General features: G+C 41.4%; 2 protein-coding genes across 7 annotated transcripts in view; one reads left to right on the top strand and one right to left on the bottom strand.

Moving 5' to 3' along the window:
* Tbp (TATA-box binding protein) overlaps positions 1-8,362 on the top strand; it is a 19,935-nt gene extending 11,573 nt beyond the window's left edge. For 4 of the 5 annotated variants that reach the window (XM_021149749.2, XM_085832989.1, XM_085832990.1 and 1 more), the window contains exons 5-8: positions 2,959-3,050; positions 3,659-3,826; positions 5,047-5,141; positions 5,949-8,362. In XM_021149749.2, the coding sequence (XP_021005408.1) occupies positions 2,959-3,050; positions 3,659-3,826; positions 5,047-5,141; positions 5,949-6,028 (435 nt within the window). In that variant the 3' untranslated portion in view covers positions 6,029-8,362. The remainder of the gene's footprint in view (positions 1-2,958; positions 3,051-3,658; positions 3,827-5,046; positions 5,142-5,948) is intronic. The other variant, XM_029471240.2, reaches the window with a different exon arrangement.
* Pdcd2 (programmed cell death 2) lies at positions 1,596-16,823 on the bottom strand. 2 transcript variants are annotated; one of them, XM_029471238.2, is made up of 6 exons: positions 16,509-16,823; positions 15,895-16,134; positions 14,799-14,930; positions 12,227-12,330; positions 11,340-11,453; positions 1,596-2,631 (listed from the first exon to the last, which is right to left on the bottom strand). In XM_029471238.2, the coding sequence occupies exons 1-6, from the start codon at positions 16,789-16,791 to the stop codon at positions 2,548-2,550; spliced, it is 957 nt and encodes a 318-aa protein (XP_029327098.1). In that variant the 5' UTR covers positions 16,792-16,823; the 3' UTR covers positions 1,596-2,547. The 2 variants fall into 2 exon arrangements, with proteins under 2 accessions (XP_029327098.1, XP_021004882.1); XM_021149223.3 differs by lacking the exon at positions 1,596-2,631 and adding an exon at positions 11,010-11,217.

The raw sequence follows: 16,823 nt of genomic DNA, 5'->3' as shown, positions 1-16,823 counted from the left end.
GACTCAGCAACACAACAAAGCCACACTTCTTTTTTTTTAAGATTTATTTATTTATTATACGTAAGTACACTGTAGCTGTCTTCAGACACTCCAGAAGAGGGCGCCAGATCTCGTTACGGATGGTTGTGAGCCACCATGTGGTTGCTGGGACTTGAACTCTGGACCTTCGGAAGAGCAGTCGGGTGCTCTTACCCACTGAGCCATCTCACCAGCCCAAAGCCACACTTCTTAATCCTTCATTCTTAAACAATTCCGTTCTCTAGTGACTAAACATCCAAATATATGAGCCTGTGGGCTCCATTGTTCAAGCCACAACATTGGAATTTAAAAGAAAAAAAGAAGTACGAGGGAGAAAGCACCAGTTTCCAAGATGACAGCCTATGGTGTGTTAAAAGGCTTTTCTTTTTTTTCTCTTTTCTTTCATTTTCCTTTTTTAACCTGCACCAGTAGGAAAGGTTTTTTTTCTTTTTTCCATAGGGGGCATCTGCACTGATAGATGAGCAGACAGTTGAGAGGTGTAGATAGAGAGCTGCCTGGGTGCCTGAGTGGTGAAGGAGAAGGCTAGGTTGAGAACATTTGTAGAAACAGTTTCCTAAGGTGGGAAGTGTTCACCCAAGGGTACCTGTAAACCTGTAATGTGGAAACCAGTACCTCATAGGTTCCTTTTAATAAAGGAAAAGAAGATGTTTGTGGGTGTGCGCACACGTATACATGTATATAAGTTTTCTTAATGAAAAAGAAAAGGTAACAAAAGAACTCAGGACAGCTACTGCTAGCTGGTGGCCAGGAAGAGGGTAATCAGGCTTTTGTCCTTTTACAACTTGATAGGTCATTAAGGAACACACTATTCTAGTTATTTGTAAATTCTTCAGACACCTTGAAATTTTCTATACCACAACCTGGCCGTTAGTCTCAGTACCGTATTTTAGTTTTTCTGGGATAGCCCCATTTCCTTCACCAGTTAATCTCAGTCCCTCACCTTGCCCCTTTTTGTATATTTTTAGTTAATATTGGCCATGAGAGCCGCTACTTTCTTCTGTGGGAGTGCCTTATGCATTCTCCTGTGAGCTCCTTGGCTTTTTTATTCAAGGAATTAAAGGTCCACACAGATTCCAAAATTTAACAGTTCCTTTATAGGCATTAGTACAGATCAGAAAGAAATACACTGTTAGAAATGAGGGTGTGCTATGTGAATGAGAACAGACTCAAGGGCCCCTGATTGCTGGGCTACTATAGAACTAAAGGAGAGAGGAGTCTGGTTATTAGGGTATGGTTTTCTCTTTGACAAACAGATTTAGGTTATAGAACCTGTCTATTGTGAAGTCGTGGTGAAACTGATTTTAGTGATAAGCATACCCAGTTTTGCATGATAAATAGGATATTCTCCTTAAAAGTTTACTCAGAGGGCATAGTTTGCCTTTTGCATCCAAAGCAATCAGAATTAAGCAATCAGCCTCCCCCAACACATTCAACTTATACTTGGACATAACTGAATATCTGTGTTTGATGATCATCAAAGGAAGGAGAGACTTATTCCATTGTTTTTAAGTGCTCTGTGTGTGTGTGTGTGTGTGTGTGTATCTGTGTAGGTTGGATCCTGGTTTGTGGGTCCTGGGTTTCTGGGTTTGGAGAGGGCTGTATGTGTATTGTGCATGCAGGTCAGGTTCTCAGGCTGCCAGCTTCATTATTAGTAGAAGGGTATATTCCTAGCCCAAACCCAGTGGAGTCCTACCATATAGACATTGCCTGCCTTATGTTTCTGTCCGTAATAGGGCTGATACTTTATAGTATGATTTTTTTTTTCATTTTTTATGGTCTCAAACTCATTCTGTCTCTGCCTTCTGAATGCTGAATTAAAACTGTGTGTCATTGTTCCCAGCTTTGTACTATAATTTCATTAGTTGTATGTCATCCTGAAACTGGCAATGGAGCAGTATCTAGAGATTGAGGGAAAGAATGGTCTTAAGTATAGGAAATGTGGGATCTATTTCATGTTGTTTTTAGTTGAGTATAAGGCTAATCGGAGGATTGACTCTAAAGAATCAGTTTGGTCACTGTTCACTTTAGCTAATCAGGTTTTTGTTGTTTTTAATATTTACAACCGCCATATCTATTTGGTGGACATTCCCCCTTGTTAAGATGTAGTAGCCGCATCACATGTTTGCTTGAAGCCTGCTTTCTTAGATAATGAGTGTAGTTACCCCGCTTGTTTTCTGTGTCTATTTACTTTATTATTTTCATTTGCAGTCACTTTCAGTTTGTACATGTCTTTGCCATTGAGGTGTGTTTCTTACAGTCAGCAGATGGTGGGATTAGAAAAGCCAACGAGACTCTGTCTTTTGATTAGATAGTTGAGACAATTTACATTTAGAACTATTATTGGAAAACATCTGATTCCTGAAATTTTATTGATTGATTTTTCTGGCTGGCTTTCTCTCCTATCCTTATTAGGAGTTAGTTGGTTTACTGAGTCTGACAGGATTGATTCTTTCTTGGTTCTCATTTATTCATCTGTTCCCCATAAGATGATTATTCTTTCCGGAGCTTTCATGTCTTTTTTCCTTTGTGTGTAGCATAAGTATTTTCTGCAGTGGTGACTTCAGTACTCGTGGGTTGCTTTAGTTGGACAAACTTGGACAGTTCAAAAGAGAAGGAGGAAAAGGTTAGAAAATGGTAGAAAAAAGATCAAGTCTTCTAAAAATAAATTTTAGAAATTTATAAAGAAATACAAAAAATAGATAAATGTAAGAAAAAGAATTTTTAAAAAACCACTTTAAATGATACTTTTTAATTTCATTGGTAACAAAGATGTAGCAAAGATAGTCTGACCTGAGACCTACAGCACCACAGCTCTGTTTCCTCAGTCACACAGGCTGTGTTTCCTCAGTCATCATGAAGACAGCTTTTCTTTTTACCCTTTGTTCACACCTTTTTAATGCCTCTTTCTGACCATTTTAGCGATTTGCTGCAGTCATCATGAGAATAAGAGAGCCACGGACAACTGCGTTGATTTTCAGTTCTGGAAAAATGGTGTGCACGGGAGCCAAGAGGTATCCTTAAGGAATGCTTTGTTTCTAGTGGGTGTATTATGAAAGAAAAAAAGGCTCTAGCGTCCTTCTGCTATCAGGTAGCACTTCTCATGTTATTTTTGAATGGTTTGCTCTAATTACTCTGCATAGCTTTGGTGCCCCACACTGTTACTCCTGATCTCCTGTGCTCTGGTTGTAGCACTGCCATTTGCATTCTGATATTCAAATGAAAACTCTTGAGTTGGAAAATCATAGCTTTATCCAATAGTGGTGTCCTAAAAATGGATAGAGATTTGATGTAAAGGAAGATAGAATTTGTATTTCCCAATAATAAATTTTACTAATTTTTTTTATAAAGATGAAGTTTTCATTTCAGTAGAGATTTATAGGACATAATGTGGTAATGACGGTGGCCAGGCTAATTGAACCACACACTACATCGAGTCCTTTAAATCTGAGGGCTTGGCAGTAATGTGCCACATAGAAGGCTTATGTTTTGGTAGGTTTATGGTTTCTGTTGAGGACACGGAGATAGTTTAATTATTTTCCTAACTTATACTCTGTTTGTTATTCATCTAAATCACTCTATTAGGCTTCCATATATAACTCACTGATTTTCCTTTCTGTAGTGAAGAACAATCCAGACTAGCAGCAAGAAAATATGCTAGAGTTGTGCAGAAGTTGGGCTTCCCAGCTAAGTTCTTAGACTTCAAGATCCAGAACATGGTGGGGAGCTGTGATGTGAAGTTCCCCATAAGGCTGGAAGGCCTTGTGTTGACCCACCAGCAGTTCAGTAGGTAGGTCTAAGTAGTATGGGGAGTAGTTTTCCAACAGTCCATTTATAACCCACTCAGGCATCATTTCAGATGACGTACATAAAAGACGTGCAGTTTCTAAGCATGTATGACATAACTGCAAGTTAAGTTAAGGTATTGCTACATTTGAGCTACTGCACTCTCCACTGTCCTTACAGTCCCCATTTCCTTAGTCACATGACACCCAGACTCTTTAACTGGAATGATTTAGCTCACCTCTGTATGTATGCCTCACCATTTTGTTAGTCAGTAAATAGATGTAAATACATGAATTTGTAGTTTCTTCTATCACTTTTCTCCTAATTTGAATCTTTTTTTTGTCAGCATACCAATACAGTGTAAAGATGAGCAGCAGAGGTAGACTGCCCAGTATTATTTCTTGCCTTTCTCTGCCTGAATATTGGCGTAGCATCCCTACTCACATCCTTATCTTGGCATCTGTTTTCTCTTTGCAGCCACACCAGTGAGCTTACCAGTTGTCTCATACTCACCAGGTTCCTCTTGCTCCATGGCCTCTGCCCATGTCACTTTTAACCCTGACATATTGGGTACAATTTTCAACATAGAAACTCCTGTTTGAGTTTCAGGAATTCACTCATGTTGTCTTCCTCATATAGACCTGTTCTGAGTTTATCTCTGGATCACTCAGAAGAAAGACAGATCCTTTTGTAGACTGAACTAAGAAATCTGAAATGACTGTGTTAGATATGTTAACTAATGTCCGTTCGGGTAGATGGTATGACCAGGGAGTCGGTTCATTCCCAAGCTCATGTCTGGCTTCTCACTCTGGTTAAGGCACCTGTTAGAAAAGCAGGCATCTCCAGGAAGAGTTCTGCTCAGGAGGGTGAGATGGTTACAAGGCTGACTGTCACTCTTAGCTTAGGAGTGAATGGTGAGATTTTGATAAGGTGCTATATCTAGACTAGCTTAAACTGCATCAGACCATGAGTATACAACTCTTGTTTTTAATCACAGAAACTCTAGAGTCTGAAGATAGCATTAAGTGATAGGAGGACATGTAGCTAGTAGTTGGTGACTATGTCCATGACACACGGCTCCTGGCTGATTGAAGGGTTTCTTCCTGTGTGTCCTACTTGTGCACACCTGGATTCTTTACTCAGGACTTTCTGGCACAAAGCCTCTTGTATTCAGAAACACACAAAGCTGGTGATTTCTAAACTGTATTCCCATTTTCTTTCTAGCTATGAGCCAGAATTATTTCCTGGATTAATCTACAGGATGATCAAACCCAGAATTGTTCTCCTTATTTTTGTTTCTGGAAAAGTTGTATTAACAGGTAAGTTGAAAGGGAAGTGGACGAAACTGCAAAGGATGTTGGGGTGGCATTTTCTGTGTTAGAACAGTTGTCTAGCCATGTGTAAGGATGCTTTTTAAGTTTTGCACCCCATTCTAACCTTCTTGAGAAGGGTAGAAGAATGAGAAGAACTGCAGAGTCCTGCTGCTGCTGTAGCCGTCAGCTAGATTAAGCTTGACTGTGGGAGCAGGCAGGGATGGGACACTGAATGTTTTCAGTTGGCCCTTGCACCTTGGGGGTTAGTAGAGTATGATTACAAGACTGAGAAGAGCTCAATTGAATTCCAACAGTTGGGAGAATAAGATTTCAGTCCTCAGTGCTTGTCAGATACCATGTCACTCAGGACCAAGTATGGGAAGGAACTAGACTAGGAAGTAGATATTGTCTCGCTGACTTGTGGATCCTGATCTCAGACCAACTATATAGTGAGGAAATGATGGTCTAGGGTGTTTAAAAGTCGCTAAGTGTATCACTTTTTAAAACACTTAGAAAATACTGTTCTAAAAACCTAGCTGGAGAACTAGCTGGGCATGGCCCTTAATCCTAGTAATTCATAGGCAGAGGCAAAGGCAGGCCAGCCTGGTCTACGAAAGTTCCAGGACAGCCAGAGCTACATAGAGAAACCCTGTCTCAAAAAAAGGGGGTAGAGTAGTGGGTACAGCTAGGATGGCGATAAGGGGATTCCACCATTTGTTTGTCTTAACTAGGTATAGAGAGAACTGTATCTATGCTTTAAGGTAATGATGCTACTTCTTAACCATCTCGTTTCTGTTCCATGTGTCTTTGTAGGTGCTAAAGTTAGAGCAGAGATTTATGAAGCATTTGAAAACATCTACCCCATCTTAAAGGGATTCAGGAAGACCACATAGTTTCTGCCATGTTCTCCTGCCTTCCCTATCCACGTGTTTTTTAAAACCAGTCAGTTTTGGTACCACTGATGGTACAGTTGGTAAGGACACTCAGTTACAGGTGGCAGCATGAAGTGACACTGTGTGTCCTACTGCAGGATACTGGAAAGGTTCCCTCCTCTGCACTGAAATCACCCTGCAGCACTACTGTGAGTTGCTTGCTCTGTGCTGCTACTTGGGCGGCACTGCCCATTTATTTATATTTAGATTTTAAGCACTGCTGTTGGTGATTGTTGGTTTAAGGGACAGAACTTTAAGTGTTCAAGCCACCTGTACAATTGGACTTTTCATTTTAATCTTTCCCACACAAGCCAGTTTTTATATTTCTACCAGAAAAGTAAAAATCTTTTTTAAAAGTGTTGTTTTTCTAGTTTGTAACTCTTAGGAGTTATTTTTGTGCCAGATACATTCCGCCTTCCCAGTATTGCAGGACTGAATAGTTGTATTAATCAAAACAATGGCTGTACATACTTTTCTTTCTTCAGAGTACTCTGCACAAAAATGCAGCTTGTAAATTGTTAGATTTTTGTTATAAATGATACCTTGTAAGTCATGTGATCATACTGTCAAAGAAATTTATTTTAGATATAATGCCTGAGACCATTGTTTTGTTTGCTTGTCTGTTTGATTTTTGGTTAACATTTATAACTGTCGCAGTAAGAATGGACACGCCACTGATTTTATGATTCCCATTGAACACCCTCTTGTCTCCTAGATTGTCCACCGTGTCTGGGATTTTTAACAACTTAGTTGTTTTGTTCCTTTTTCAGCCTTTGCCAAAGCCTTGTCCAAGGTTCCATAGCTAGTAAGAGACAGAGGGTAAGTTAGTAATTCAAGTATACAAGTTGATGCCCTATCCACAGATAGCTAATTCTCTGGCATTATATTTTTGTCATGGCGGTTTTCTCTTGAAATATCAGGTGGACACTTCTAAAGCCTTGCGTTGTTTTGGAGGGCATTCTGTCCTTTTAAATTCTAAAAGTACATTTTGCACAGTTGCAAGGATGTGTAATCAGAAGGAAGTCTTTTTCTCCCCAGCCTTCCCTGTCTTCCCGGGTAGCTTCCAGATTAGTGAATGGGTGTCTCCATCTTCTGCTAATTATGCCTGGCTCTCCAGTGTGCCTGACGGTGGCAGCAGGCCTTTAGGGTTACTAGAGTCCTGTGTGAGATAACAAGACTGAGAAGAGTGCCACTGAATGCCAGCAGCTGGGAGGATAAGGTTTAGTCCTTAGTACTTGCCAACTATCCTGTCACTCAGGACAAAGTGTGGGAAGGAACCGTGGACTGGGTGAGTGGGGGGTGGGTTTTTTGCCTTGCTGACTTGTGAAGTGTGGTGAGGTGGTGGACTAGGATGTAAAGTTACCAGCTGTTTTGCTTCTCTAATTTTTAACGTGCAAATCTGTCCTTTGGGGCTGCTTTACATCTCATTTTTTGGAAAAATACCGAAACATACGTTTTCTTGTGACTTTTGCAGTCAGTGTATCAGCTATACTTCCAAGATGCAATGTAATGTCCTCTTAGATACCTTGATTTGAACAGCTCCCCTAGTGGTGGCAGTGCACAGTGCTGTAGTGTTGGGCCAGGTATTCCTGTATGTGTTTTGAATACGTACATAGATTCCTATAGTATACTTTTACAAGAGGAATTTCTGTATTATAGACAGTTTGTGTGACTTAAATTTTGACAAATCAATACTAGATTTCAACAACCCTCCCAAAAGTGTACAAAGTACCCTTTTTTTTTTTTTTTAAGATTTATTTATTTTATGTGAGTACACTGTTACTCTCTTCAGAGACACCAGAAGAGGGTATTGGATCCCATTACAGATGGTTGTGAGCCACCATGTGGTTGCTGGGAATTGAACTCAGGACCTCTGGAAGAGCAGTCAGTGCTCCTAACCTCTGAGCCATCTCTCCAGCCCAAAGTACCCTTTGTTGCACACCCCAGGCATTACTGACATCAGTAATGTATGAACTATTGGGAAAGGCATTATTCTAGTATTGCTCTCTAAGATTATTTCCCCGTGTAAACAGGTATTCTCCATGTTTCTTTTAAAGTTTATAATTCTTTTTATATGGGGCATTTCTAATTCATAAAAATTAATTATTTCATCATGGTTTCTTGTTTTAATTGTTCGTAACACTTGAAGAGAAAATGTTGGTGTATATTTAACTTTTTCCAATCTATTTGTTGAACTGTTTTTAAGATTTATTTATTTTATGTTTATGAGTACATTGTAGCTGTCTTCAGACACACCAGAAGAGGGCATCGGATCCCATTACAGATGGTTGTGAGCCACCAGGTGGTTGCTGAGAATTGAACTCAGGACCTCTGGAAGAGCAGTCAGTGCTTTTAACCACTGAGCCATCTCTCCAGCCCTATTTGTTTAACTACTATTAAGAGTTGGTTGCATTTGAACCCTTAAGTTCTAGGCATGTAATGGTTGATAAGTAGTAATTCTGTTTTTTCTTTCTGGTATTTATTTTCAATATTTCAATGGCTGGGGCTTTAATGCATGTACCTTGCTTGTTTCCTTTCTTTCTTTCTTTTGTTTGAGACAGGATGTTGTGGTTTGGGTTGTATGACCCAGGTGACCATGAACTCAGTGATTCTGCCTTACTCTTCCAAGTAGCTGGGATTATAAGCCACTAGAGCTCACCAAGGTCTCCATTAAACTGGTTCTGTATTATGCATATCCTTTTATCCTTACTGGGGATAGAACACAGGATCTCGTGCTTGCAGGGAATGACCTACATCCAGAGTAAAGCCCTTAGCATGTACTAGAATGTTATGTGTACTGTACCTAGATTATACATGAAGCAGACTTTTTGAGAATGTGATTGTCTTAGAGTTTCTTTTACTGTGATAAAATACCATGACCAAAAGCAACTTTTGTGGAGGAAAGGGCTTATTTCAGCATAGTTATAGTGTATGGGAGAATGCTGCTTACTGGCCTGCTCAGCCTGCTTTCTTATACTCCCAGGGGGCACCACCCACACATTGAGTTGGGCTTGCCAACATCAGTCAATACCCCCCAGACTTGCTTACAGGCCAATCTTACAGAGCCTGTTCTCAAGATTCCCTCTAGGTCTGTCGAGTTGACAAAACAAACCAAGACAGTGGTTTTAAGTGAGAAGGGATCTTGCAGCCACTTAGCCTTGAATCTGTGGACTTCCAAGATTGACCCAGATGTAATCAAGTGAGTGCCTAGCTGGGTACATTCACGTCCACACTTCCTAGAGATATCCTCAAATAGCCCTTGCCGTTTATAAATGCCTTAGCGCATTTACTTTTAAAGCCCTCGGCATTTAGAACTTTCTGTAATACATTCTGAGCAGACAGCATTGCTGGTCATTTGGGATGTGAAGCCACACTCACACCTCTGTCTGAGTCTTTTTTCTGAGTCAGTTTCTACATGTTTGCCACTAATTGCTGTAAATTCCTTCCACAGCTGTGGACTAGGATACTAGTTCTACGTGGTTCTTACTGATTTAGCTTCAAGTTAAAATGAACAGCATTTCCCCCTTAAAAGTAGCTTGGTTCCTCCTAGGAATCTCTAAATGATCCCATATATCTTAATGTACACATAGGTGGTATGAACTCATAGGCCAGGACTTTGTGTAATATGCTGTAGTCAGAAAGTCAATGGTAGTAGAGTGTGATGTGGCCTCTTAAAATTCAGAGTGAACAAGAATGCTAGGGTAACATGATACAACAGCTCTGTTCAGGTTTGTCTTAGTGTGGATCTCTGATGTTGAGAATTCACTTTTGAGTGACAACTGGGAACACCATTAACCTTTTAAGATTTGGTCACTGCTTGGCAGTGTACCCTATGGAACACCTCACACCTGAAAGATGGCCCAGGCCCACTCTACTCAGGTTACTGCTGCCAGGGCCAGTTTCTTCTCTCTTCACTTGCCTCTGTCAACCTGGGAAGACAGTCTGTACAAAGGGAAGACAAGGGTCTAGTTTATCAATCTTCTATAAGCAGGTTCCCTAGCTTTTCAAAGTCAGTGCTGAAGTCGGGCCTCCCTCAAATCCAGGCTCCCACCATCCCTGGCGCTTCTCCTTTATCCTACTTAGTCTAACAAAGCTCACTTTCTCTTTGTTCTGTACCAGACAGAATTTGTCTCCTTCAGTTTTACCTACACACCTCTGTGGCTGTGTAAATGTAGAGGTGGGGAAATGCGGTGGGGGTGCAGGTTTATAGGAAACATAGCTGTAAAGCTTCCCTTTCCAGATACCCTTAAGACTTTACTTTCTGTTTGTTATCTGGGAGTTATGCCACATATGCATGCATGCCCACAGGGGCCAGAAAAGGGGCAACAGATCCTCTGGAGCTGGTGTTACAGGCAGTTGTGTGCTTCCTGGTGTGAATGCTAGGAATTGAACTTGGGTCCTTTGGAGAGTAGCAAGCACTCTTACTAGCTGAGCTGGAGCTGGAGAGCTGGCTGGGAGGTTAACTGAGCCCAAGCTATTTTTGCAGAAGACCCCGGTTTGATTCTCAGTGTTCACCCAGCTGCTCACAAGTGTCTAACTCCCACAGAACCCAGCATCATCTGGCCTCTGAAGGCACCAAGTACTTTGGGGTGCTCATACATTCAGGCAAAACATAAAGAGACTTAAAATGACAGTAATAATATCAAACAGCTGAGCCATCTCTCTGGCAGATTTTTTTCTTCACACACATGAGTATTTCTATAAAACATGCCGTGAAAATCAATGGTATCCTGATGTTAGTTTACACCCCTCTTGGTGTCTATGTACTATTTATACCATTGCCCTTCGCTGTGGATATACCTCAGTTTAATTTCCTGTCACTGGATACTTGTCTTAGTAATGCAGACACTGTAAACCAACATCTTTATACTTTTATGTCTTTGGTAACTGTTTACTTAAGATAAAGTCCTAGAGATGGAGTTATGAGGTACTGAGGCATAAGTTTTTATTTAAGTTTTTATTTTATATCTTTTGCAAGAATTTAACCCCTTTTAAGGTGTATCTGTCACATCCTGCTTCCACACAAATTCTTCTGTGTAGCCAATACCCAGGCTACAGCTCTCAGCACAGGTGAAGACAGCCAAGACACCCCAGTCCACGCTCTTGCCCAGTCTGTCTGCCTTCAGGTGGTTCAACAGCTGAGGCATGACCTGGGAAGAGGACAACATAAGAAGGGCACTTTTGTCTGTTCTGACTTTATAGCCCCTCTGTTCTGGCATGTTGAGCCACCTAGATCAATTTTTCTAAAAATAGTAATTATTTAAGGCCATACCTGGAATTCAAATATTCTCTTGGCACCACACGGGCAATCTGGAATATCTTTTTCTTGAGGAATATTTTCACCAGAAATCCAGATGGGTTTAATCCCTCTTCCATACCTGAGAATCTAAAAATCAATATATCTCATCTAAGAATTTCCAATAGAACCATGATCTGAGGACTGTCTGGAAAAGATCCACATGGGCTCCTATACACTGCCAACACCCCTAAACCTCAAAAGCCATTATTTCACCTGATTTCCTTAATAGTGATATTCCTCTCCTAAAATGTCAGAATCTTCTAAAACAATAAAAAATTATTGTGTACACACATGCACATGGCAGCACTCGTGTTGAAGTATAAGTGTGGAAGTCAACTTCTTCCACTGTGTGGGTCCCAAGGATCAAACTCAGGTTATCAGGTTCAGCCACAGGCACTGACCCCACACTGGAATGTCAGTCCTATCACTACACTGTACTAACTCATTACTGGAGTCTGCATACAAAACGTGGCACAAGGTAGCTAGTTAGCACTTGTCTTCATATATAGTCAGGATTATAACAACCAACATGGGGTTGGTTAAATTGTTTTAAAGAGTAAATTCACTATAATTGGCTTCCGAGTGTTTTTCCTGTCTTACTTAAGACTTACCACCATTTCCAGAAAGCTTCCCATTATCCTGGACACTTAGTTGAGCCCATGTTTTTGGGAAGCTGCCTTTAGTAATTTTTGTTTACAATAAAGCAACTTAGGAAAACTTGACATTAACATGTCATGGATTTTTTTCTTAATATTTGTGTAGACATTTATGTGTGTACAGTGTGTAAACATGTGAATCATATAGGTTTGATAAGGTGGCTGTCATTCTGGGAACACAAGGAAGTATAAATACCATTTTACCTGCTCTGGTTCAAGGGCTATTTTAGATTTAAACTTCTGGAATATGTGATCTTCCTTGGATTCGTGCTTTGCCATGGAATCGAGTTCTTCCTCAGGAATTCCCCCTGAAAAAAAAAAACAACACAATAATTATTGAATGCTGGGATGATCCCATAATTTCACAACTCAAACGTCTGGGGAAGCTAGTTCTAATTAGACAGCTTCCTCTAGTCAAGTAACATTAGTGCTTATTTTTGGGTAACATGTAATCAATGTAAATCTAGTCTTTAAGGTTTCAAAACAAAATATGGTTGATGGCTCAGGACTATAGCAGTCTGTCTGTGAGGCGGCACTAACGAATGGCACTTAACTGCCATAAAGAGCCAGGAGGCACGGAGACTGAGGTTCTCTCAAGTGTGAAAGCAATGCATTAATAATTTAGGGAACCTTAGGAAACTCCCAGAGGCAAAAACCCTCCTGTGTGTCCTCCCTCTTAACCCCTTTCTCCTTGCAGTCCAAACCAGTTCTCAGCTACAGCACAGTAACTTCAGGGAAGCATTTTAAAATTTATCTTGTAAATGTTGAACGTGTACTATAGTTGATTGTCAAATACCAAGAATCGGCTTCAGATCAAATTCAAGATCTCCAAGTCCCTTTATTTTATCTACAAGTAATTTTTGATGATCAATGAGATTTCTGTTTTTCAGAACCAGGAATTCAATCAAGGGCCTGGTACACATTAGGCAAAATGCTCTATGCTGGGTTCAACCCTCATTGCCTTTATTCTTCTAGGTAGGGTCTCACAAATTTGTTCAGGCTTGCCTTGAATTCATTTGGTAGCCCTAGAAGTCCCTGAACTTCAAACCTGCCTTTAACCTCCTGAGTCGCTGGGATTATGTGTCTATCAGTGGATCCAATAGTAACTCAATTCTTTTATTTTTTGAGACAGGATTTCAATGTGTGTAGCCCTCCTGGAACTCACTCTGTAGACCCACTGGCCTTGAACTCGGAGATCCTGCCTCTACCTCCCTATTGCTGAGATTAAAACCATGATAACTGAATTCTTAACTATTAATTTCTTCGATTTCTTATAATTTAACTACTTCCTTCCTAGTTCTAGAATCAATCACCTCTCTAAATAGAACATTTTATAGATATGGAGTCTAACTACAAATAAGACGGTCATTATTTCTAAATCTTTGTTGTAGATAAATGTAGTTGCCGGCATCTTCCAGTATAAATTGGACCTTCATCTTTTTGCAAATCTGCACTACTCTTTTCCCAGACCCAAGACATAAATTACTCAGTAAAGTAGCAGCAGTCAGGTATAACATGATGTGACTAAGACCTGTAATGCTTGCACTCTGCAAGTGGAAGCAGAAGACAGTTCAAGGCCAGCTTGGCCTCCATGAGAATCTGTCTCAAACTGAAAGAAAAACATGTGCATTTAACTTTTTTTCAGCTTTTTTCTTCATTCATGGAATATATTTTACTAGGAATCTACGGTCAAGTCACTGGCTTGGATTAAGTAGTTCTGTAATCCAAATACTTACTTTTTGGGTTGCTTCTTATATAATGATTACTTATATACTTATATTGCAGAGTCTTACACTCAACTCTTGAGTACACCAGCCCTCCCATTAACATCCTTTCTGAAGGAAACCACTTTCATGACTTGCCAATTGTAAAAACATGAGCAACAGTACATGCCCGAGCAGACAGTGTAGTTACATCCAGGTAGTTCCTATGGCACATGTATTTTGAGAGAATATTTTGCCGATACGTATATAAGTATGTATGTGCTCGTCAAGGCTGGAGGGGGGCACTTGATCCCTTGGAACTGGAATTAGAAAAGAGTCATGTAGGTTTTAGGGACCAAACCTAGGTCCTCTGCAAGACTAGTAATTGCTCTCCTCTGATCTATCTCTCCAGCCCTTCATTATTCTGTCAGTCACAAGACGTTTTACTTGGCTAAGCTTTCTATGGTCTCCCTTCTGAGAATAAGCCCTCCCCCCAACTACTGGGTACCATTCTTCCTGATGTATATATCTGTTACCAAGAATGAACGGGGTCTCAAAAGTCTCTTTCATTTTGTAATGCTTCCAGCAAATAAGGCCATAAACTGAGACTCTAATTTAGTTCTATAAACCTGACTTTATGGTTTAAAAGTTCAGATTCTAGAGTAAGATCTAAGTTCTTTGTTCAAACACATGATACCTAGAACTTCAGCTTCTTCACTGGAAGCATGAGGCAAAGTGTGTCGCTGGGTGTTTGAGCCCATGCATAAGCAATCTTGGGGCACGCTGAATGCTGGACTGATGATCAGCACCTGTGTGGGCCACCAAAGACACAGCCCCTACGCATGGACTCTAGAGAAAGTAACCAAAGGATGTATGTGAAAGTGGAGCTAAAAGACTACATTACAAAGGACCTCTCTTGTCAGACGTTCTGTAGTGACTTAGGCTCTATAATCTTCTACCAAGACGTTCTCTGCCTCCCCACAGATACACACTGAGGCGCCTTTCCTCCCTGCCGGTTCCCCCTAAGGTATACTTGGTCACAGTACTGTAAAGCTGATGCACAGACTCCTTACCCATGCTTCCTGTAACTTCAGAATAATCCTCTATTTCCACAACCTCGGGTAAAATGTCATCTTCTGGTTCTGTTACAATTTCAAATTCTGGAAACAGGAAGTTGTGGTCTGGAACCATATGGTCTATTTTGTCTACAATAAAGTTATTAGCATCATTAATAAACATTGAGTTTTGAGGACCTAAAATTTTCCCATTTCTAAGACATTAAGTTCTGAGATCTGTGTTGTTGAGTGAATTCATCATAGTTGACCATCAGAGCTGCTATGGAATAGGGCATCACTGTAACCTCACACAAGCCATCACATGAAGTGATAGACAGTAAATGTGTGTGTGACACTGCTGCATATATAACATGGCTTACTGTCAGTAGACAGGCTCTTACTATGCTGCCTAGATTTCCCTCTAACTCCAAGTCCTCCCACAGCTGGCACTCGAGTGCCAGGACCACAGATAGGCACCACCACTACATGCTGAGTAACAACTGTTAACACTTGCTTGTTCTTGAGTATTAGATATTATACATAATACCTAACACTAAAGATCTGTTTACACCAACAAAAGCATGAATAAAGTGGAGAGATACAGTCTACAAAGACACTGAACAATTAAGAATTCATTATTCAGATCAGGGATGCATGAATGTGATTGTAACGCTTTTTGTATGACCACGGTTAACTACTCTTTCCCTGTTAATAAAGCTGGTTGTACTAACCAGTACCTCCAGAGCTCCTGTCTCTAGCTGCATATGTAGCAGAAGATGGCCTAGTTGGCCATCATTGGGAAGAGAGGCCCCTTGGTCTTGCAAACTTCATATGCCCCAGTACAGGGGAAAGGCAGGGCCAAGAAGTGGGAGTGGGTGGGTAGGGGAGTAGGTTAGGGGGAGGGTGTAGGGAACTTTCGGGATAGCATTTGAAATGTATATAAAGAAAATATCTAATAAAAAAAATAAAGCTGGTTGTGTTTTAGATTAGTGAAGTGTTCATGTTACCAGTTCCTAAAACTTTTAAAGTATGTTTTCTAATTTCAAGTTTAACTAGAAACTGGAGTACCTCAGTTGACAGAGACGGTGAAGCTAAGTTGAAAACAGGGTCTTACCTGACTGTGTACAAGCCTGCTTGTGTCCCAGCCGCCAGTCTAATGTCTGATGCTCCTTGCTGCAGTAATGTGCCTGTTTGCACCTCGAGCATGTCATAGGGGCCAAGCAACCACAAACCCGACAGAGATGGGCTCCAGACTTGAGCTGGAGGCTCACACATTCTGTACCCAACGCTTCTGTCTCAGAAGGGGGCTCATAGGAGTAGAATGCGTTGTTCCTTGGTAGCTGATTACGAAAAACTGAAATGAAGAGGAGAAAGGGGTACGGGAGAGTATCTTTCAGTGAAACAAAATAATTGAAACATTTGAACCGTTTTCGGTGCTTCACCTCATAAAACCTCATTTAAGGAAAAACTAACGTTTTTGCTTTCGGGGGGGCGGTTTTTATATGAAAGGGAATAAAAAATAAAAGCTAAAGAGCTTTTAAACCCGGGAAGAGTTCCGTCTGACAAGAGAAACTGGCTCTAAGGAGTCCGTGCCCAGGATGAAAGGGACACGATTCTAAGACAATTCCGGTACCTGAATACAACCACTCGCGCCAACCGATCGTCCTACGTCCAGGGTTCAGCCCCCGTGGCAACCCTCGCCCGGGTCCTGTCCCGGCGGCCGCTCACCTCGCAGGCCCGCGCAGCACGGCGGCTCGCGACAGCAGAAGAGAAAGAGGCTGCGGTGGAAGGCGTCGTCCCGGCCCGGCAGCGGTGCGTACACCTGCAGCAGGAAGGCGAGCGGGCGGCCGCAGCGCGCACACGCCAGCGCCCCGGGCCCCGGCAGCTCCGCCAAGCCCAACCACGCGGGCCGCCCGCCCACTTTGCTGGGAAACTGCTCGCTGCGCAGCCTCCAGGCCGGTGCCTCCTCGGCGAAGCCCAACTCCACCGGAACAGGGGCGGCTGCAGCCATGCTCGCAGCAGGACTCTGCCACCAGGCCGGAA

This window comes from Mus caroli, unplaced genomic scaffold (genome assembly GCF_978045245.1).
Source record: "Mus caroli unplaced genomic scaffold, Mus_caroli_1 scaffold_18, whole genome shotgun sequence".
Classification (NCBI taxonomy): domain Eukaryota; kingdom Metazoa; phylum Chordata; class Mammalia; order Rodentia; family Muridae; genus Mus; species Mus caroli.
Note: the sequence above shows the minus strand (reverse complement) of the source record. Positions and strands in the feature narration are given on the sequence as shown.